This window comes from Hyalella azteca, unplaced genomic scaffold (assembly GCF_000764305.2).
Source record: "Hyalella azteca isolate HAZT.00-mixed unplaced genomic scaffold, Hazt_2.0.2 contig12607, whole genome shotgun sequence".
Classification (NCBI taxonomy): domain Eukaryota; kingdom Metazoa; phylum Arthropoda; class Malacostraca; order Amphipoda; family Hyalellidae; genus Hyalella; species Hyalella azteca.
Genome location: NW_025942561.1, coordinates 159,788 through 181,512, shown reverse-complemented (window position 1 = coordinate 181,512; position 21,725 = coordinate 159,788). Strand labels below are relative to the sequence as shown.

General features: G+C 38.6%; 2 protein-coding genes across 3 annotated transcripts in view; one reads left to right on the top strand and one right to left on the bottom strand.

Annotated features, from left to right (window-relative positions):
• Nucleotides 1–623: 623 nt before the first annotated feature.
• On the top strand, nt 624–18,375 carry LOC108679752. 2 transcript variants are annotated; one of them, XM_047883323.1, is made up of 18 exons: nt 624–649; nt 2,882–2,942; nt 4,228–4,367; nt 4,718–5,129; nt 5,524–5,658; nt 6,806–6,923; nt 7,586–7,694; nt 8,361–8,530; nt 9,116–9,219; nt 9,759–10,747; nt 11,274–11,361; nt 12,014–12,119; nt 12,671–13,057; nt 14,316–14,397; nt 14,664–14,758; nt 15,148–15,475; nt 16,339–16,455; nt 16,726–18,375. In XM_047883323.1, the coding sequence occupies exons 1-18, from the start codon at nt 625–627 to the stop codon at nt 16,809–16,811; spliced, it is 3,552 nt and encodes a 1,183-aa protein (XP_047739279.1). In that variant the 5' UTR covers nt 624; the 3' UTR covers nt 16,812–18,375. The 2 variants fall into 2 exon arrangements, with proteins under 2 accessions (XP_047739279.1, XP_047739278.1); XM_047883322.1 differs by having other exon boundaries at nt 9,756–10,747.
• The window catches only part of LOC108679754, a 30,589-nt gene continuing 27,230 nt past the window's right edge, over nt 18,367–21,725 (bottom strand). Inside the window, exon 6 of the mRNA XM_018168472.2 lies at nt 18,367–21,603. Within this exon, the coding sequence (XP_018023961.1) occupies nt 20,692–21,603 (912 nt within the window). The 3' untranslated portion in view covers nt 18,367–20,691. The remainder of the gene's footprint in view (nt 21,604–21,725) is intronic.

Below are 21,725 nucleotides of genomic sequence, written 5' to 3'. Positions count from 1 at the left end.
TAGAAACAAGCAGGTTCATATTGTGTGAATCTAGGGCCAAAGATTACCGACATTGATATTGTTGAAATACAGTACTAGCCTTCGGCTTCGAGCAATCGACCGCTTAGCCTAGTCAGCTGCTTATGTACAGTTGAGTTCGACTGTTCGAGTGATAGAGCTTGGTAACGGAACAACCAATTCGAATATAATAATAACTCTGAACACTCGGTCAGTCCGTGAAGACTGAAAATTATAGAATTTGATTATAGAACAAGCTTAGCAGCTAAAATTAATTACTTAGGTATTCTATCTAAGCATGGTGGCAATCCATAGGTTATTCAAAAGAACCTGTTCTTTTGTCATTTTGAACCGATCAACGCTTTTTTACGGACCGATCGTAAAACACACCTTCTGTGACCTTCACCGGCAAAAGCTTTTGCACTTCTGAAGAAAGTCAGCTGACAGCTACACTGGCCGTNTGCTCAATGGGTTAGTCCAGTCGTAAATGAGACTTTCATTATTCCCTTCCTACCAAACCCCCCCCCCCGCTGAGCCGGACCGGTCGATGCTCTTGCAAACGCATAAGTACTCACAATAATTCCCTGCCACCATGTATCTAAGAGTACTAAGATGAAAACCTCTCACATGATCACCATTAAAAATTTGAAAGGTAATGAAAATTTAGGTACATCTAAAAATTATTAATTAATAGTATTAGACTATTGATAATCTGTATTTGTACAGTGCTAACAGTGGTACCCCTAGCCCTAGCTACTTGTGCTACCAGAGTAGGCCTAGAGGCTAGGTACCAGTGCTGCAACTGCAACTCTGCAAGTTCAAGATTTTAGTTAGAAATGGGAAAGTTCCAATAATTAATAATTACTGGTAATTGTTAACCATCTATATTTATAATAAATATAATTATTGCTAGTATTAAGCCTAGTAATATATTATATAATATATATTATCTGATTAAGACTGATTGTTAAATTGAGCACATACCTAGCTAATGTCAATTGGCTTTTAGCTAGCCTAAGTAAGTTAGAAACTTGAAGAGCCTTCGAATTTAGATTGGGCTCTGTACCCCAAGCTCATAGTCCAGGCTGTAGAGTAGGGCCTTTTAGCTCGAGATATCGGCGTCTTTTCAAGCTCTCCATCAGCCACATCGACCTTAAATTGGCGTCCATGGCCTACCGGCGTCCAGTGGTGTCCAGTGGCATCCTCCTCGGCGTCTTTGGTGCATGAAATCGGCGTCCTCGACCTATGTTGTGCCATGCTCTACAGTCTGGCTCATAGTGACAAACCAGTGATTTTTTAGAATCAGTTCATTTTTTAATTTTCTCATTTACCCAAGATTTGAGCCAATATCTTATGTATGATGATGCTGGTATCCATGATACTTTTCTGGTCTACTTATAGTTCTTGAAATTGAACTTGAAGGAGAGTCTAAAAAACTCTCTGCTTTGCCACTATGCCCAACCCCAAGTCTCCCATTCCCAACATATTTTCAATCTAGGTAACTGGTAGGTACCGGTATTGGATATTTTTGGACTTGTTAGAATGTTAGCTTTTCATTTTTTTAGAGCAAGTTTATTTTTTGAACTACCTACAAATTTATTTGTTAAGCCTTGCTAATTAATAAATGAAGTTGCGTTGCTATAATTGCAATTGGCTAACTCATGTCAAATCTTTAAATTGGCCCAAAATAGGACAAAGAACAATTTTTACTTTTTTAGAGGCTTATTATATTTATGTATTTTTTAGTTTTTTGTCTAAGAAACAATTCGGTTGTAGTATGAATTTATGAAGTGACTGATATTCTGAGATCACCAATCATTCAATGAAACTTTTTGGGCAGGGCTAGAAAAGTCCAATTTTTTCTGAAATATTGCGGCTCTAATATATAATTTTAGTAGGTATGAAATCTTATGGCTCTAATGTCATGTATTTTTGTTTGATTGAAAAAATTGCAGTTTGCACCCTGCAAACATGTCATTTCATAAAATTTCCAACTTCTGCAATCCTCACTATTTCAATGATCCTGCCAAAATATCCTGCACAACAAAACAACAAACTAACCTAAAACGTTTCCTTATAGATCGCATAGTTGCAGTCATGTAAGAGCGTTCAGACTGCATTGTCACATAATCAGTTGCCACTCAAGTGAAGACAAATGGTAGTGTTGACTGTTTTTAGGATAAAATTAGAGATTAGGGGTAACACGAGCACAAGACTTGGTTAAAAGTTTGTGGCTGCTGGCTTGTAAATGGCTTTTAATGGCTGAGATATGGAATTCATGGCTCCAAGAAATTAAATCACGGCTCAAAGAAATGGAATCACGGCTGGCAGATCCATAAAACCACGGCTTCAAGAATTCAGTTGCAGCTTGCCTAGTAGATAAATTCCATGCCTGCTTTTGGGTGCACTCACTGCACTGTAAAATTACTGTGGACACTATTATGGCAGGCTACCACCTACCATAATAAAAACTTATGTTGTTCAAAATTTCATTTCATAGAATTTCATAAAACATTTGAAGGCCAAGATTGAACGTTGATCTTACAGGATCTACAAGCCCCAAGATTCTGTAATCTGTATCCATCAAGATGTTGAGATTTTGGCAATAGGTAGTCCTTATTAAAGTTTGTGCTGTATATATTATCAAGGAGGAAATCAACTAAAGAGAGAATTTATTTCTTTGCTCAAACCACACAATACCTTATTAAATGCGACATGTTTATACATGCCCAACTTCCCAAGTCAAGGGCCAAAGTGTTATAGTGAAAACATAAGTTTAGTATAATGTTTATTTTGAGAGCTGTTCATAGGAATCAACATTGGAGGTGTTTTAATTTTTTTCTATCATTGGAGAATAGAATGTGATTTTATGTATTTTTTACAGGTGATTTGCTTGTGGATTGGCACCGGGATCAGACAAAAAATGGTGTGCCTTACTATAAAAAGTAAGTTTTTTTTTGTTTGTATGTGCCAAATTATACCAAGATATCTAGGAAAGTCACTGTGTGCATGAGCCAACTGCCAGGGGACTTAATACTTAACATTTTAGCTTCATAGTGGCAGATTCCTGACTATCTGTCTAGAGTTTTGGCAAGATTTAAACCTGGTGACAAACTGAGCATTGTAGTTGTTTTGATTTTATTTTCAAACAAGGCTACCTTGGTGCCTATTTTTTCAGAGCTATAAAAATTGACCAAAAATGTTCTTATGGAACTCTTTTTCTAAAATCAAACTTTTCTGAGTTTCTTTTTCCCCATAGTACACATTTCTCATGTCTATTATAGTATTAGGTACCTACATATTTAGTTTAAAGGTAAGTCAGCCTTGGTGTTCAGCCAATTTTTCACTTTAAGTTTGAACACAAAGTTTATTTCAACTACTAACATGGATGCAAACCTTTTTAGATGCCTGGGTTGCAAAAATAGGTCATTGAAAAAGAAGCAATGGGAAAACAGAATTGTTTGCCCTTCTGTATACTTTTCATATCCTAAATACAAACCATATTTCCTTTGACTGTATACTTCAATGTGTGATGAATTTATTTGGTTTGGCCTCAATGTAAATCTGACCTTCCTTCTGAAACAAATTGACATCAAAAACCAAGGAATCACCATTAATTTTATTTTGATTGCCCATTTTCAACTTTTACATATGTTACCTATCTCTGTTGGATTTTCCTCCATCTCACTTTTTCTGGTCATCTCTATTAAAAAATGTATTGATTAGCCAATAGAGTGTCCAAGAATCACTAGTCTCTTGTTTTAATGCAATCTTCAAGTTTTCAATAACATATTGTGAGTCCACAATAAAATCTAACTTCATTTAATCAGGCAAAAATGCAGAAATTGAGAAGAAAAGTGAAGTATATTGAAATGGATAGTTAGACATAAATTACATATACCTAGGTATATATAATTTATAGTTCTCTAATCGTTGCTTGACCTGCACATAGTAGCAATGCAAAACAAAGGTTGGTTTTATGCTCTGCATCTTGTTTCTATTACCACCTTTTTGGCACCTTTACTATGCTATACTACCTACATTTTACAATAGGTACCTAGGTACTATCTAGAATCTAGATACTACTTCATTGAATCTCTAGAGAAAAATCAGTGATCACCTTGCCCTAGACTTTTGTGAAAGCTACTTGCAAGTGTTTAGATTTGAACATTGTCCAAAAATCTATGGACATTTGTTTTCTTTTAATAGTTACTATATTTCACTTCTCAGTTGTCGGCTGGAGACCAGCCAGTGGTACCACCCAGACTATGTGTTGCTGCTCCAGGGCGTCATCCAGCGCTTCCGAGGCACTCGCTACACTGCCTACAGAATGGCTCAGAAACTTGCTCATATAAGAGACACTTTGGGAGGTAAGGGAGGGAGGTAATATATTTGCCTCCCTTTGGGAGGTAATATATTTACCACCATATATTAGACAAGGTAATTTTGATTTAAATTATTTGCTTGGCTGTTCATACGTTTATTAAAAAGTTAAAAATAACATTGCATGAAATATAATAGCTGTGGTCAAAATAGTGCTTCAGTCAATAGTAGGTATGTTATCAACATGGGCTGATTTTATCTTCAGAAATGTTGATGACTTTATCCATGTTTGAATGGTACTATAATAAAGTATCATAGTCACTAGTAACCGAATTAGTTGTACTGAAATAATTTTATATTTAGTCCTTTATAGACTGCAGAGCTTACTTTTTTTCAGTGACCTCAGTGAACCTACAAACAATGGTGGCAGCCTTCGCAAGTGTGGGCCTCACAAGCAGTGACTGCAATGATGATCAAATTTCAGTTGCTGTTACTGAAGCTCTGCTGGAAAATCTCTTTGTTTTGCCTGAGTCAGAAAATAATTCATCTTACCGGCGCAGAGGCGCGGTGCAGAGCAAACGTCTGAAACAACTGCATTCTGATGACAAATTAAAAGCAGGTGGAGTTAGTGGTCCAAAAAAGCCTTGCAAGTGTGAATCAAGACGAACGAGCTGTTCAGCAAAAGAAGCATCTCAGAAGCAACTTCATGACAAGAAATATTGTAATGTGTGTGCAAATTCTTTCGAAGAAATTGACAAATCTGTTTCAGTAGAACTGCTTCTCAATCTTCTGCTCAATTTATTTGACCAGTAAGTGGTTCTTTGGAGGAGCTAAGTCATGGATTTTTTTCTCTGATGTAGTTGGAATGAAACATGAAATGCATGATTGAACTGCTTGCAAGAATAATCATTACAACAGACTATTGATGGTTGCTATAAGTTACTTGAAATTGATTATATAATTCCTCAATATCCGCATATGGTTAATAATTTGTTTCTTTAAATTTTGAAGGACTATAGCACCTAATTGATTTGGTGATATCATCAGGCATCCAACTCGCGTGTTTAATTTTCATGTAAGATGTTCATGTTCAGATCGTGCGAGTTATGCTTGAATTAAAACTATTATTCAAAGCCTATTAAATTTAATAATGCTTATTCTTCACTTATATACGTGACAATCATATAAACTATTTTTGTTCAGGGGCAGGTCAGGCGTAGTGCCTGTTCTTGGCTGCAAGCTTGTGCTGTGTGTGTTGTGTGGCGCTGATGTTTCTCTTCAGCGCACCCAAGCCTTCCTTGCTGCTCAACTTACTGGCAATGAAGGACAAATTTCCAGGTACGTACAGGTGTGCTTATAATTTCTCTCCAAACAAATCATGTATTTTCCGGACATAGCTTGTTTCTTTTTTTTCTCTCTTTCATTGTAAGCGTTTCAGATACCACCTCCATCATCAGTTGAAAAATTTTCTGGACATAGCTTATTTCTCTTTCATTGAAAACGTTTCAGAGACCAGCTCCATCATCAGCTGAAAAATCTATAGATATTCTAGTAGTAATTCTTAATTGTATGCATTTTAGATCTGGTTATGCAACTGGTATTTCTTTCCAAAACGTTATTGCTGGATGTATGGTGACTTTACTTTGTGTTTTCTTTGCTTTTCATTCATGATGAACTTGCAATTTAAGATGACTAATAATATAAGTACCTATACTTCATTTTATTTTTGGTTGCTCTTTTCATAAAATGGTGAAATTAGGTCTCAACATAACTTACATTCACTTGACTTGCTGGCAACACTCTGAATTATCCCTGTAATCACCTGTTGGAATTGTGACTTGAATAAAATATAAATTCTGCTCAAAGCTGTGAAAACAAAAGTCAATTACTGTTTTTACATAAATGTCACCTTAATACATGAGGAAACAGATATGGAGATTCTAGTTTGTACATAAATCTATGTGTTCTTGACATAAGTTTCTTGCAGGAGTAGTAGCAGTAACAGACAATAAAAAATTTTTTACTAGTACAATCTAAACACCTACCTAGATACCTAATTTTTAACGTATTGATGTATCGAATCTTCGATTCAAAATGTCTTGTCCATTGTTCATGTTTCTGACTGTGCTATAGAGATTCCCTCATGTTATCCCAGCATCGCCCACATTTTATTCATTCACCATGAGGGCATCACATGCGTACTTTGTTAAATTTATTGTTGTTAAATATGAACTTGACTTCCAAAACTTATCATGGAATGCATAAAGTTGTAAATGGGAAAACCTGTTACTTCAATTCCGAGGATTAGATCGGAAGATGAACGGTGGAGCTTACAAGAAAATTTGATTGGTTAAACTTCCTGGGATAAAGTTACATGCTGAATATGAAGTGAACCATTATGAAAATGAATGTCAGAGCTTACAAGAAAATATGAATGTTTCAAATTTGAAGTCTACTAGAAGATTAATGTGAACCATCTTTTCAGAGGCACTCTACACCGGGCGTTGCTGCTGCTTGCTCGACTCCCAGAACTGCTGGGAGAAGAGCTGTGGTTTGGCAGGCAGTTGGTCGACGCCACTGTCAGCACTGCTTTTCAGCCTCAGGTGCCAGTTTTTCAAAAATAAAATTTGTATATTACTCCTGTACATAGCTACGGTAGGTACTATCTAAACCTTATCCGTCTTGCCTTATATCTTGTTCAAAGCATCTCCAGTCTCAATTTTATTGCAACTAATTTCCTTCTCTTGGACGTCTCTCTCATGAAGGCTACATTTGTTAATAAAAATAGGAATTTTGAGTCATCAATTTAATTAAATGCGGATCGATCCTTGAATGTTTGCTTTCTCGTTTAAAAGAGATAAATTTGACACATGAAAACACTATTTTTCCTGTCTGAAGTTGAACACTCGTATACAATTTCTTTAATTCAGTACATTGCTCAACTGCACTAAAATTTGTCCTTAAATTGCAGTTTCACTAATTTTCACCTTGACTGAAAGCAAGTTTTATTTGAAATGAGAACCGTTCCAGTTTCTAAATTGAATTGCAGTTTCATCTTAACACTCCACTTCAGTTCTTTACTTCCTCGTGTATTTGTCGTGTTGAGGTGTGCTGATGTCGTGTTCTGTTGATCATTTGTGTATCATTTCAACTTTGTTTTTACCAAGTCTAATTACCTCACAGCTTCTTCATCACTTTGTTTTTACCAAGTCTAATTACCTCACAGCTTCATCACAAATATTGACTGTTTGTTATTGTGGTGCAGGCTGATGTCAGGAGCCTGACGAGCACCTCTCTCTGTGCCTGGCTGCATCAGGAGCCGCAGACGCTCGTGTGGTGGTCCACGCTCTACAGGCTCACTTATGCTAGCACTGGTAACCTCTAAATTATAGCATTATTCAGACAAACATTTCTCTAATTTGTTGACAATTTATAGATAACCAAATTATTTCATTTTGACAATTTTTACCCTTAATGACTGACGATAAGAATGGAATTTTTAGCGCATTTTCTCATTTATGGAAAAAATGCACTATTTTGCTCGCCATGTCCGTCCGTCTGTCCGTCTGCGACCTCAAATTTTCGTCAACGAGAAAATGTGCTCTCTGTCACTCACTGCAGTGAGTACTGAGTTATATTTTTTATGTAATTGTCTTGTGTGTTAGAGGATATTTCGCCGTCAGCTGTTCTGTGACAACTGTCAACCTAACTCTCATTCGTTTTGAACATTATCGTTATCTAGTTAGAGTTATTTCTAAAACAGTTCCAGAGGTAACCATTTCATTCGTCTAGACTTGACTCACTCCTTTTATGATATTGGTTCTCCTTAATTCAACCTGTACTTTTTTTGCGTTTTTCATTATCAGTGTTTTCTGGGCTGGATAAATCTTTAGGATAAATAGGTTGGATAAATCTCGTTCTATTATTAATTAATTATTTTGTAGAATTGAAATTGACAATTTTCATTCATGCCCGTCACTCATTTTTCTGAATTTATTTGTTTGCATTTTCCTTGTACTGATTTTCATTTTGCATTTCAGTTGAGCACGCAGGCGTGCAGTGCAGTGCGTGCAGTGCTGACTCCCCCACTGGCCTGCTGTACGTGTGCCGTCAGTGCCCAGGCTACGCTCTGTGCCAGCTGTGCTTCTTCACTGCACGCTGTTCTGCACCGCACAGCCCTGACCACGCTGTGCAGGAGCACTGCCAACAGGTTGATTTACGTCCTAATTCTTCATAATGTTGAGAACAAATAATTTTCGTTCATTAGGGTTTTGATTGAACAGCTCCAGCTTCTCACCAGACATTTGCCTTCGAATTAAACGTTGTTTGCTTGAATAGACGTGTTTTCAACGTCCTTTGCAATTTACTTTCAAAGAAATGTATTAAAGTTTTTGAGTTAGAGACAAGATCAAAAATGTTCTTTGACAAGATTGTCACCACTTCAATATTAAATTGATGGTTAATATGGAAACTAATTCAAAATTCATGTCTCTTGGACAAAAAAGCCAGGCACTATCACGAGGGAAATTTTTATTTTTTTTTTGTATGATGTCTAGATCCTGAATTATTCTCTTCTGTGGTATCTTGCCTGCTGTTCGATTCTAGTGAAAAATTTCTAAAATTTTTTGAACCGATAATGTAGCTGGTAGGAAAAACATTTTGAACGAAGTTATGGTGAGCTTACTGGGCGTTTTCTTTTATTTTAAAGTATTAGAGCGATTGCTTAGTGTTATGCATGGTAGAGGGGGTTCAGTCAGGAGGGCGGTATCCTGACTTACCACCCTGGCACCTGCAGGTCGGGTTACGAGAGCGCGGTGCGGCAGCGCTGGACAGGGTGGCCGCTAAGTTGCGTCTCTCATCGCGCTCCTCTGCCACGCAGCGCTTCCTGCCTCTGCCTGGGTCTGCTATCTGCATATAAAAATCAAGAACAATCTTTTATTCATTTTTATATATCTTTCTAATATTAATAATGACAAATTCCTATCTTAAGTTCTGAAATATCTCATTGGCAATTGTTGCACTCTGATTAATTAAAAAAACCTGTAGAATTATCTCTTTTCAAACTATAAATTTTAAATGAAAAGATTCCTGATAATGATCATTTTTCCTACCACTCACTCATTCACATTCTATTCCAGCTGACTAATATTCTTAACGTGTCCCTAATTCTTTAACCTTTTATTTTGAAAGTTATTTATTTGGGTTATGAGAAATTTCGTAAATTCCGTGAATTTGAGAATATGATTTTATCGAGTTCGTCTGTTGGAACGCCCTTAGGTTGGCAATTAGTATGTGTACATATTATTATTATATTTTTAACCGACTTAAAAACATATGACAATTGGTTGCAATAGAATATAAACGACAATTGGTTACAAGAGAAGTTTGTATAATACTTATCAATCGCTGTATACATTGTTTTGGTTCTTTTCCAGCAGCCACGCCACCACAGTGTCAGGGAGAGAGCACAAGATAAGACCCGACCCCACCACACCTGCCCCCTCAGGAGCCGTGCGCCAGAGCCCAGCTTGTGCCGCCACGACGTCTTCCATGCCCACGAGAACTGTGTCCCCTGCTCCTCCTGGAGGCGACGCCTGGTCAGTGTCCATCGTCCCTGACGACCATTGCTCCACTGAGGATGCTTGTGAGAGTCCAAATGACGTCAACGGGTATAGAAAAATTAATGATGATTTTGACTGCGATCCAGTGAAAAATCTCGAGAGAAAAATTTCTGAAGGAATCCATGCTTCGGACGATGATGAAGTTGAGGCTTTAAAGAAGATCGACAGGGGAGTTGCGAAAGATAAAAATGAAGAATACGAAAAGATCAATGACACTGTTAGGAATATATCTGAAGATCCAATGGAAAGGAAGCTGGTTACTGTTCAGTCCAGCCTGATGTCTCGTCAACCTTTAAAACCTTTGAATCCTACAGAAGTCCAAGAAGCTTTTTCTGATCATCGTCTGCCAAACTTCCTGCATCCTGGTGCAGAAAATGTACCAAACAAAGGAAAAAAGTCCAAGAAGAGCAAGAAAAGCCTTCTTAACCGCCTTTTCAAAGGTCCTAGAAGTAACAAATGTTATCAGATGAATTGCACAACTAAAGATGACATCAAACTTCAGTCAAAGCCTGGCGACTCACCCAGTCCGTTTGTGCGCAACGACACACGTTCGCGCAGTCTCAACGTCAACCCTGAGAATCCAAATCATGGAGTTGCCTCAGGAAATCAGAACCTGTACGGACGATTTCGGTATGGCAGCTGCAGGATGAACCCTGCGTACACCGCTGCTGGCAGGACGATAAAAGTCCAAGATGATGCGGGCCGAATTCCTGTTGCCGACAAAGCCCTCGCATGCTTAGATGAAACTTTGCTGAGGATGGAACGACAAAACTCAACAAACCGTTGCCAGCAACAGTTGCAGCTCCGTGAGTACTTGCTACTGCTTTATTGTTCTGTATTCATATTGAATTCGTACAGCTTATGCCGAGCAATCAATGTCAATTAGATGCAATTTTAGAATTAATATGGCGATGGTCATAGATAAGATACAAATTAATTTAACTTGATATTTTGAACTAGCTATTACTTGATTCTAGTAACTTTGAAGATATAAGAACCAGAATTGTATTGCAAGAAAATATTTCGGCACATGTATAAATGTGCAATAAAATGCGATTTCAATCAAACCATGAGATGCTTTCATTTCATTCACCTTATAACTCGCAGGTCTACCACATTATCATTTTGGATACTCGATTCCAAAGTTCTGTCTATTCACGAAGATATTGATTTCGCCTCTTTCTCAGGTGTGAGAAGAACTTGCAGACAAATGTAACGTCTTGAGAAATTACTTAAAATCATTGATTCTGATGTTCCTTACTAATTTTGCGTTCATTATGTGACGTATTTAAATCTATTTCATATTACTCAATGAAATAAATGGTCTTCCAGATGGTTCCAGTAAAACTCACATTTCCGCCGGTGACAGCCCTAGACGGCAGCTGGCTTCTGTCATCAGTCAACTGCAAGGCGGCTACTGGTGAGTCTTTAGCTCCTCTCCATCTGACGGTGAAATGTGATGGCGAATTATCAATACGCACTTGAACTTAATTAACTGCACATGGCAAAATAAGTACCTACACGTAGCGGCCGATCTCTCGTTAGTGCTGATGGGTTTTGCCCGTAAAGCCCTCAGTGATTGCCTGGCAACTTACGAACTCTTAAATTATTTTTGGTAGTACGGCCTCTGGTAGTATATATACAACTGTGACGTGAGTTGCATCAACCGTCAATGCCGCGATGATAGCGTAAACATTGTCTCAAATCATTGAATTTTATCAATACTTTTTCTATTTATGATTTGAGAAATAATGCGTTCTCAAGCTGTGATGGAATGAATGTGTCGTAAACAACTTTCAATTATTAAACAAGTAAAAAACTTTCAGTTAATAACGTTACATTTTTAAGATTTATTTTAGTTATTTCGTTACAGGCTTCGTTTCGCTTTCTGTGCAACAGAAATTTTAAAAGTACTAACCAAGTCTCAAAATTTACTCTTAAATTTTTTCATGGTCTAAGCAAGATGTCACCCAAATCCCTAATGAATTATATGGTCTATCTTAGAAATTTTTAACCTTAATCACTAACGAATTGTATGGGAATTTAATTTTGTATTTGTGTGTTTGTTCAAGCGCCCTCAGCAACACGTCACTACGTGGCGCTAACAGCGCTGCTGTGGTCCAGCAGCATACGCGCAGCCTGGCACAGCACATCGCTGCTCTCCGCTCTGTGCTGCAGGTGCTTCATTGTATTGATGTGTCCTCGACATGCTATTAATTGCTATTGCAATAATTGCTTTCTATCAATTCCTGTCTTGTTTAAAATATATTCCTGTCACTGTAGAGTTTTCGGTCATTATCTTACAGCAGATCCTGATAGTTTTAAGTAATAAATTTCTTCAGAAGGATGCTTAGAGTTAAGAGGCAGCTTACTAATCGTTGTGTAAGTCACAATTTCTGACGAAAGCATCAACTTTGGAAGTTAAGGATCTGAATCAATAATTACCCAAGATACTAATGGTAGGGTAATGTTGCAACAAACATTCCGTGGTAATATTGTTGTAGATTTTCTTTTTTTGTAACAAAGTTCCTGGTTTTATCTGATATTCGTGTTTCTAAATCAACGCTGTTCATACTGCGCATCGCGCAATAACATCATAATAAATGCAATTTCACTTCTCATTAAATCCAATGATATTTACAATATTTATTACGGCTTGAATCGCCTTCTCAATTTACTATCCTTAAGGTTATAACACCATGCATGTAACTGCTGCTGTGTGTCCCCAGAAAATGAACGGTCCAGTGGGCGTCGTGACGCCGTGTGTTCGCTCGACCCTTGAACGCCAGCGTCACGAGCGCGTGCCGTCCTTCGAGAGCAGCACGCCCATCAGTGGGGCGCCTCTGCGGCCCCGCATGCCCACTAAAAATTTTGATCTCGCTCCTCCAAAGACTACTTACATCCCTAGGGGATCGCCAGGACCTCGTGAACCTATGAACTCAAATGTTGGTCAGCAGCAGCGACCGGCAAGTTCAACAGACAAATTGCAAGTTGCGCCTAACAGAAAAATGAAGACGACTTCGTGGTCTGCATTGTCCCCGATTGTACACAGTGGTTGTGACTCGGCGAGGCGTTTGGATGACACGGCCATCGTAATGAAAAAGCTCGGCGAGCAGGTGGCTGATTATGCGAACTATTTTAACTTGTCTTTGATTTGTGGAAATTTCTCATATTTAGGACGTATTTTTGTTTTTTTTTTCTGCGAGTCTACGCCAGCTACATGCTCAGTATTAATGTACCTGCAATAAGATCAGTGTTACTGTACCTGCTACATGATAAGTACTAAGGTAATACCTGCCATAAAATAAGTGTTACTGTACCTGCTACATGATTAGTATTAATGTTCCTGCTACATTGTAGCGGGCGCTACCGCTACACCCACTAGATTGTAGCGAGCGCTACCGCTACAGTAAAATGTAGCGCCGCTACATTTGCCGCTACAATGGCCAAAATTATTGGAAATCTCTAAATATTTATTGTTCTGCTATTGGGATTTACTCATAAACATTTAATGAAAATAAAACATTTTCAAAACATATCAATGCAACTTTATTGCAATTAACCTAACCGAACTATTACGGGTTAGATACAGTAAATAAAAGTTACAGTTATTTTTATGATTTACCTTCCCTACATGGATGTCTACTTTAATCTACCAATCTCAAAAATTACCCACATATACATATAAAAATCAGTAATATATTTGTATATATATGTGAATTATTTTTGAGATTGGTAGATTAAAGTAGACATCCATGTAGGGAAGGTGAAAACATAAAAATATCTGTGTGAAAATAACTGCAAACTGAAACATGAAAAATACCTGTAAGTGGTAACTGGTAACAACTTAACAAGTAACAACTAACATGTTGAGACTAGTAACAAGCTAAGGTTGACAACATTACACCGAAATCTTTCGTACAGTTTTATTCTGTAATTTATGTTATGTATGTATCATGCTGGTTTTTAAATAATATTTTAATACTATTAAATAAAATCTAAAGGCTTTATCTATAAATGTAGCGGTAGCGCTGTAGCGGCAAAACATCGTATCGCTACTTAAATATGTAGCGGGCGCTATCGCTACCGCTACAATTGCTTAAATGAAGCGCCGCTACCGCTACTGAAAATGTAGCGGCCGTTAGTAGCGGTCGCTACATGAAGCGCGCTACTGCCCACCTCTGAATATTAATATACCTGCTACATGATTAGTGTTACTGTAGCTGCTCCAAGATCACTATTGTTGTACCAGCTACAAGATAAGAATTAAGGTTCCTGCTGCGTGGTCAGTATTACTGCAACTGCTTCATGTTCCGTATTCCTTACCTTATCCCTGCTACATCCCTGTGGCTGATGAAATTGTCTTGCCATCAGGAGAAGGCCCAAGCCCTGGGGATCGTTGAGGCTGACAGGGGTTCTTTGGCCCACGAAGCCCCACGCGACCTGCGCTCGACTGGTGAGTGTAACGTTTCTCAAAATGATAAACTGTTAGCATGTTACCTTGTGTCATGTTACCTTGTCCTATATGTGTAATGTATTTCCTTTGCAGAGCTGATATTTTTCTTTCATACTTGCATTCTACTATGCCAAAATTGAGTAACTTTTATAATTTTTCTTCTAAATTAATATCAATTATTGGTGTTCTCTCCGCATTCGTCAAACTAGAATAGGAACTGTTTTCTTTCTTAGAATTTGAGTTAATTTCTTGAAATGCGTGAACAGAAGACTCGGGAGCTCCTGAGGAATGCCGCCTGCCCAGCTTCACGGAAGTCAGCTTCTCAGACCTCACCAGAACTGGCAGTGACAGAGTCTTTAGGGTGAGTGACAGAGTCTTTCACTTGACTGTCAGATTTGTGGTCTGCGGCCGATTCTTTCCAACAAGGGACAGATTCTTCAAATGAATGACAGATTATCAGTGAGTGATTGTTTCCTTCAAATGAGTGTAAGATTCCTTCTAGAGAGTGAAAGATGTCTTCAATGCGTGTCAGATTCTCCTGTGCTACAGATTCTATCAATGAGTGGCAGCTCCTTAGTGGGGGTTATTATTTATTGGTCTGAAATTAAGGGTCATTGTGAACTGCCACGTAATCCGAGAGCCTTTAGTTGCTATTTTGTAAGCAAACCATTAACCGGCCCCTTTGCCACGCGTCATGCGCTTAAAAGATGAGCTGTAAGACGTGTTTGATTAATGAATATCTGGTTACAGACGTGGGGTGGCAGTGGGCGGTCGTGTACGCGCGACGTGTACAGTGTAGACTGCGACGCAGTGCTCAGTGCTTCCGACGGACTCGCTACCCTCGTCGGTGACCAAGCTACCCTCGTCGGTGGTCAGGCTACCGTCACTGACCGTGACAGCGTCAGTGGCAAATATGATTCTTTGAGAAGCAATAACGGTTCCAACTGCGACAACAAAAACGCATTTACGGCGCCGTTGAGTAGAGTCGTTGCGTCTTCAGTCTCAAGAAGTAGTAATAACACACGGGCGAGTGTGCTTGGTAACCTGGATACCACGTCCGGGGTATCCATTTCTGGAAGTAAGTAGTTGTTTGTAAACATGAGTTATAATGAATGATTATGCCTAGCCTAACATTATTTATTAATGATTCTTTATGTTTAAAATTAATTGGGCTTTTGTGGTTCTATACGACTAATTCATATATTAACTGTAAAAAAAAATTTTTGACAGTTTGCCGCTGCCGTCTCGATTTTTTTTGTGCCGCTGCCGTCTCGATTAATTTTCACTAACAATAGAACTTCAGGGCAGAAATATTTTCAAAAATCGAGCATGAAAGAATGTTGTCCTATGGAAACATTTTTACTTCATTATCATGAAGATGACGATTACAAATACATGAGCAATGTGACATTAATGATTAGACGACAGTGTTGTGCGAGGACGACATTGTTGGAAGGATAGGAATCTCTCATCCTAACGCATCGTGCATTAACGTAAATAGGATGAATTTTATCCTGCCTATGTAGTTCTAACTCCTTGATGAGTTTCGTTTCGTCAATGAAATCTGGGTCACTCCAACTCAGGATGCTGCCTGCTCCATTGTTCGTTAGAGCGTCTCCATTACTGGTTATCTCATCAACAATGAATGGACTTATTAATTAAAGTAAAAGTTCTATTTAGCTTCATTCTTACTCTCTAATTTTGTTCAGTTGTATTTTGTTTACTCAGAATATATGTAAATTTTGTGCAGCCTCAATGATGGCTTATGATGTTCCTTGATGTGATAATCCCATTAATAAAGTACACTTCAAATCTACTCTTAGAAACTATCAACGTTTAGGTTAATAGTTCTTTTAAGGAGGTCAATAAATCTTCAATGCTCCCTCGTACTTATATCAGGCAGTCTTCAAAAAAGTGTTCAACTGTTTCTACGCATTGCAGGTAATTCTATGAGCACCTCTCTGGATATGAGCTGTGAGCAGCTACAGCTGGAACTGGAAGACATCCTGCAGCAGCTGGACGCCATGTTTCCTGCTGGGGGACTGTCTTCTGACTCAGGTGTGTGGTGGTGCTACTCTGATGGCGAGGCACGCATGATTCTCACCTCTCATTAATTAACTAAATTCCTGGGAGCAGTTCAATTTGTAGCAAGTATTGCTACGAAGTACAAAGCTAATCTGCCGGGCCTGCATTCTAAAGTAGATATGCAGATCTAAATTCCCTTGCCTCTCGTGCTGGCAGCTGCTTGTTACAGTTTTTCTCCTGTTGTACATCGTTTGTTTAGTTACTTCCCAATTTAAAGGTAATATCAAAGTCGTGTTTGTGCAGAGTGCGACGGTGTGGTGGTAGCAGCGCAAGAATTGGGAGACTGTCTGGCGGAGTATGTCAATGCGGTGCCTTCTCAGGATCAGTGACAGCGCTTCAAGAAGTATTGTGTATGGGACTCAGTTTTCTGTCAGCAACTTTACAATATTTAATATTATTTTTTCTATCACAAACTTCTATATCAACTTGGTTGGCACCAGTGATTTGAGCTGAGGTCAATGCGACTCCGTTTCTTGTCGGCTCATCATTGCCGCAACTGCATCCAATGCGTAGGCATTGTTTGCCATCCAATTGCTTGACCAGATGGCCATTGGTACAATTTTGCTACGGGAAACTAGTTGTTACTCGTATCCTTTTCGCGTTTAAAATTTCAATACTTAACCCGACAACGAGGATAACTGGCGCGATCGAGTTTGACTTAACTGCACACGGAAGCATCCTTATCTTCGGAAATGACGGTGTTGCTTGTGAATGACGATAAAGATGTTAAATAATTACCAAGGTTGTGACTGATTCTCATTGAGGTAGCACTCATCTGATGTAATCGTAGTAAGTTTCAATGAAACTTCCACATTCCACTAGTGTTATGATTAGTATTTTCTCTCGACTGAAAGTAGCAGGAGTGTGCTGCTGCCGTCTCGACTACCGTTAGAGTAACTCCACTACCGTAGGGTAACTCAACTATTGTTAGGATTACTCATTGCTCAACGAAAGCTTTTGTATTTAATGTATTGACCGTTTTGCTTCAGCGAGAGCTCCCCAGGGACTGATGTTTTTTCAGTCTGCATACTTGGTACCTTATGCATTCTTTTCGCCCCTTACTTTCAGATTGGCTTAGCTTGAAATTTCTTCTGGCTGTCTTTTTCTGCTATGCTTACACATTTTTCCAAAGTATTTTCACTTCCTGAAATCACTTTTTAACAAAACTATGGACAGCTGCTGAAGACGCTACAAGCGAAGTTCCATAAGCACGTGTTGGAGTACATCACAGCGTGAGACGTTATAGCGGATAACGTTTATCAGTGTCTTGAGAATTCTCGGTTGTAATGATGTTAGCTAATTGTCCCTTTTTTAGCTTGACTCTATTTAAACACATTTAATTTTCTGAATTTACGACTAGTTAATTAGTTAATTTAAAACAAATTGCTAGGCTCTAATTGATTGCGCTTGGGTGTTGCAATTCAACTTGGATATGTTCGCTGTAAAATTAGTTTTAAGGTATATTGCACAAGACGGCGCGTCATTTCAAAAGACGTGCATTAAAATTCTCCGTCTAAATTGCACAAATTTAGTAACTAGTATCGATTTAAATACTGCAAGTTAAATGTGGTGTTATAATACCAATAGAAATTATTATAATTATTGTGCAGAATTCGTGCATAATGTATAATATATTGCAGATGGCCGTCTGATATTTGACGTTAATGTATTGTGCTTCGGGCGTGAGGACTTGCATTTCTTCCACTACGTTCAAAAATAACTGCCTCCATTATTAATTTTATATTTTATGTTAACATTGATACAAATTTGTTATTTTCACCTTTGAAAATAATGACGCGCCGGTTTGTTCGTTGCGACCTCCTTAGAATTATCAACGTTGAGCATCGCAATAAACGGCATCTTTAGGATTAAGCAGAGCTGTGATTACATTTCTTTCTCACTTTTATTTCCTTGGATAAATGCGCGTATGCCATCGATCTCAGGGCATATATTGTACAACATAACATTGCCCTGCAAACAATAATGAACGTTAAATAATACGATACCTAATATAACAATCTTGCAATCGATAAGTTACATTTTTGCAAAATAAGTCCCTTAAAAACCTCTATATACATATGTGAATGAATCTGGAATGTATATCACCCTTTCTTGTAACGCATTAACCAAGGACACGACAACCGCGTGACGTAGCGCAAGTTTACAACGTTCCTCTTCGTGAGACGTTCGTGGTAAGTGTCAGTAGTGGACATGACATAACTACCCGAGTCGTCTCTTTTGGACGACAAAACGAGACCCGGAGAATTGGATTATGTCAAGAAATCGTCGTGTAAGTATTTCTAAAGTTTCAAGTTAATCAGTATTTATCAGCTTCCTTTCTACTCAGGGCATATTTCACATTCTACTGACGAAAAAAATCGAGGAATAATTGACCTCTAAATTTGCCTACATTGCTTGCGCATTTCCAAACTTCTGATTTTGACAGGACATTTTATTATAGACATCCATAAAGGTATCAATAACTTCGTAGCAATATTAAACTAAGTAAGTTAGGGGTTTGATTGCACGCATATTTGTGACAAGAAAATTTTGAAATTTTCTTAATTGATCACAGGAGCTTCGCGTAAAAATAGTTTCATGAAAATTGAAAAACTGTTTGTCGTGATTTATCTGTTTTGATATTTTTACGGAACAATACGAATTATGAGCGCGTCAAGGAGAACGGATTGGTGCAAAGTCTTCAAAAGATGAAGAATATTAAAAAAATAATAAAACCGTGATCAAATCAACGTTACTGCAGTAAATATTTGTCGTCTAGGTACTGCAAAGATGAAAGCATTTCATTTACAAGGCACGATAGCTAACTTTGTACACGAGTCTCGGCACTTAAATACAGCTAACAATTGGACGGATTAGTTATCAAAACACAGCTCGCATAGTTCTAGATCCCTAACGCTTACTTTCATTATACACTATTTGAATATCCTAACAACAAAATGTTAATAGATGCCCTATGAAAATATCTTCCGCTTTCACAACGTGCAACCGCGCTGGCATAGTGCATTCATTTTACAGTTTAATCGAAATGTTCTATTGCGCATTAAACGTCAAGTTGTCATCAGGCCATGAGAGAAATTCGCGGCTATTATTTTATTTTATGCAATCAAGAAATGCAATTCAATGCATGGCAATGCAAAAAATATTTTCAACGACTCCCTCAATCTCTGCCAAAATTTGCTTGAGAGAATTTCTAATAAAATACATATCAAAATATGCTGAACAATATAAATTGTCGTAATGTTAGCATGTTTCATTGGATGCGCTAGATAGTAATAAAAGATGAAAAAATTAATGAATTAATATCCAGCAAGAGTCAAAGCGGCACTACGCAACTTTCAGCAGTCACACTGAACTGACATTTCTCGTTGCACATCTTTAGAGGCACAAATGTAATTCATGAATATAAGATGTCGATGTTACCTAGAGAAAGAGAAATTCAACAGAACACTGAATGATATGAAAACAATGTGAAATAAATTAATTTTCACAAGTCGTTATCTCAGGCGCGGTAAGAAGCATGGCGATAGGCGTGCTACACGTCTTTCTTGCAACAAAAATCGATTCCTAAATTAAATTATACAAATAACCCTTCACGTATGATCGATGAAACTTTAACATTAATATATAATTTTCGCAGCAATATCAACAAACAATTGGAATAGAGGTAGTAATTATAGTTAAGCTAATACTATCGAGCACCGACAATTTTCCAGGAATCAACATACAATAATTCCTGAAGTAACAGGACTCGCACTGTTACCACCGTTTCTTTACCTCACTCTTCTTATGGGCCTTCATTTACTTTTACAAAAATTGCTGTACACGATTAATTTAACTAGAAAGTCGTATTATCAAAGAAACAATGTCGAATTGTAGCAGCATCTAGAGATTCCAAATATTACATACATAAATGCGGTAATCTTACAGTTGCGAGAAAACGGACGGAATGCGTTTTTCAAGTTAACATAGTCGCCTAGCAAATGGAGAAAATTCGTTCGGGATTTCTATTAAATACTGATAAATATCAATCTCAACCAAGTAGCCTATGAACTAAAAATGAACCTAAGAGAAAATTAGCATATGCAAGTTATGATTTCCCGCACAAAAAGAAAACTCTTACTGAAAATCTTACATAACCTCATACAAGATTTACGTTAGAATAAAAAAAACTGCGTGAGAAGCAATGGTCTACACGGCAGTGCTCTGCGTGTGAATGCGCACCTTCTTCTTGGTGACGGGACTGCTCTGAGCAAACGCGAGGTTAGGAATACCTCCTTCTTCAGCCCCTCCGTCAGTTGTGTCGGTTGAGAGGCTTTCACTCTGAGTCCTGGGCTTCCTCAGAGAAGAACGCAAGGGCGCGCGATTAGGATCGTATGGGACGAAAGCAAGACCATCGTCTTTACTTTGGGATTTGCGGACATTCTTCGGAGACCTGGTCCCTCGAGCACTAGAAGACCGACCATTCGGTGATCTGCTCCTCCCACGAGGCGGTTTATTCTTAATAATCTTATTATTGAAGTCGAAGACAGAACGCTTGGCCTGCGCTCCAGGAGAAGATGTGTGGCCGTTGGAGTTCCGTTGAATCCCCAGCATGTACGGCAGGCCGTTCACCTGCGAGCCTGAGACGCCGTTACTTCTGTGAACGTCCAAAGGCGTCGGCAGAATAGGTTGAGCTTTTCTCACGTTCGCTTTGGAAGCATTTTGTTTCTGGCCTGTGGGAGACATACTTCGAACTGAGGACGTTGAGCTCTTGATTGACGGTGATTCACTTCGTCCTAGCGGGGTTACGCGCACGACTGGCGACTGAGCGCGCGCGTTGGGTGACGCGCATCTTTCAATGGGGGAACCAGCTTTCGGTGCGTCGGGGGAAGTGTTTCTCGAAACGGGGGACGTACTTCTTATAACAAGAGGAGGGACTGACGCAGACACAGTTTTGATTTGCTGCTTGTCGTCTTTAAAGTGAGGGTTGGAGATGGTGTTGGCATGCAGGCCTTGCGAGTCACGGTTGACCATCGTCGGGTCGCCGCCGAGTTTGCGCGAGCGCTGCCATTCTGCGCTGGAGGCCCCGCCTGCCGCCCACAACACCAGCGTCGCTAAAACCTGCACGAAATACGCAACCTGATCATCAGTTCGAAATAAACGGCATTACATCGATTGATAAATAAAAAATATGTATCGTCGTACACCTAACCATTCAAGCCGATGCAAAATGGGAAACAAAA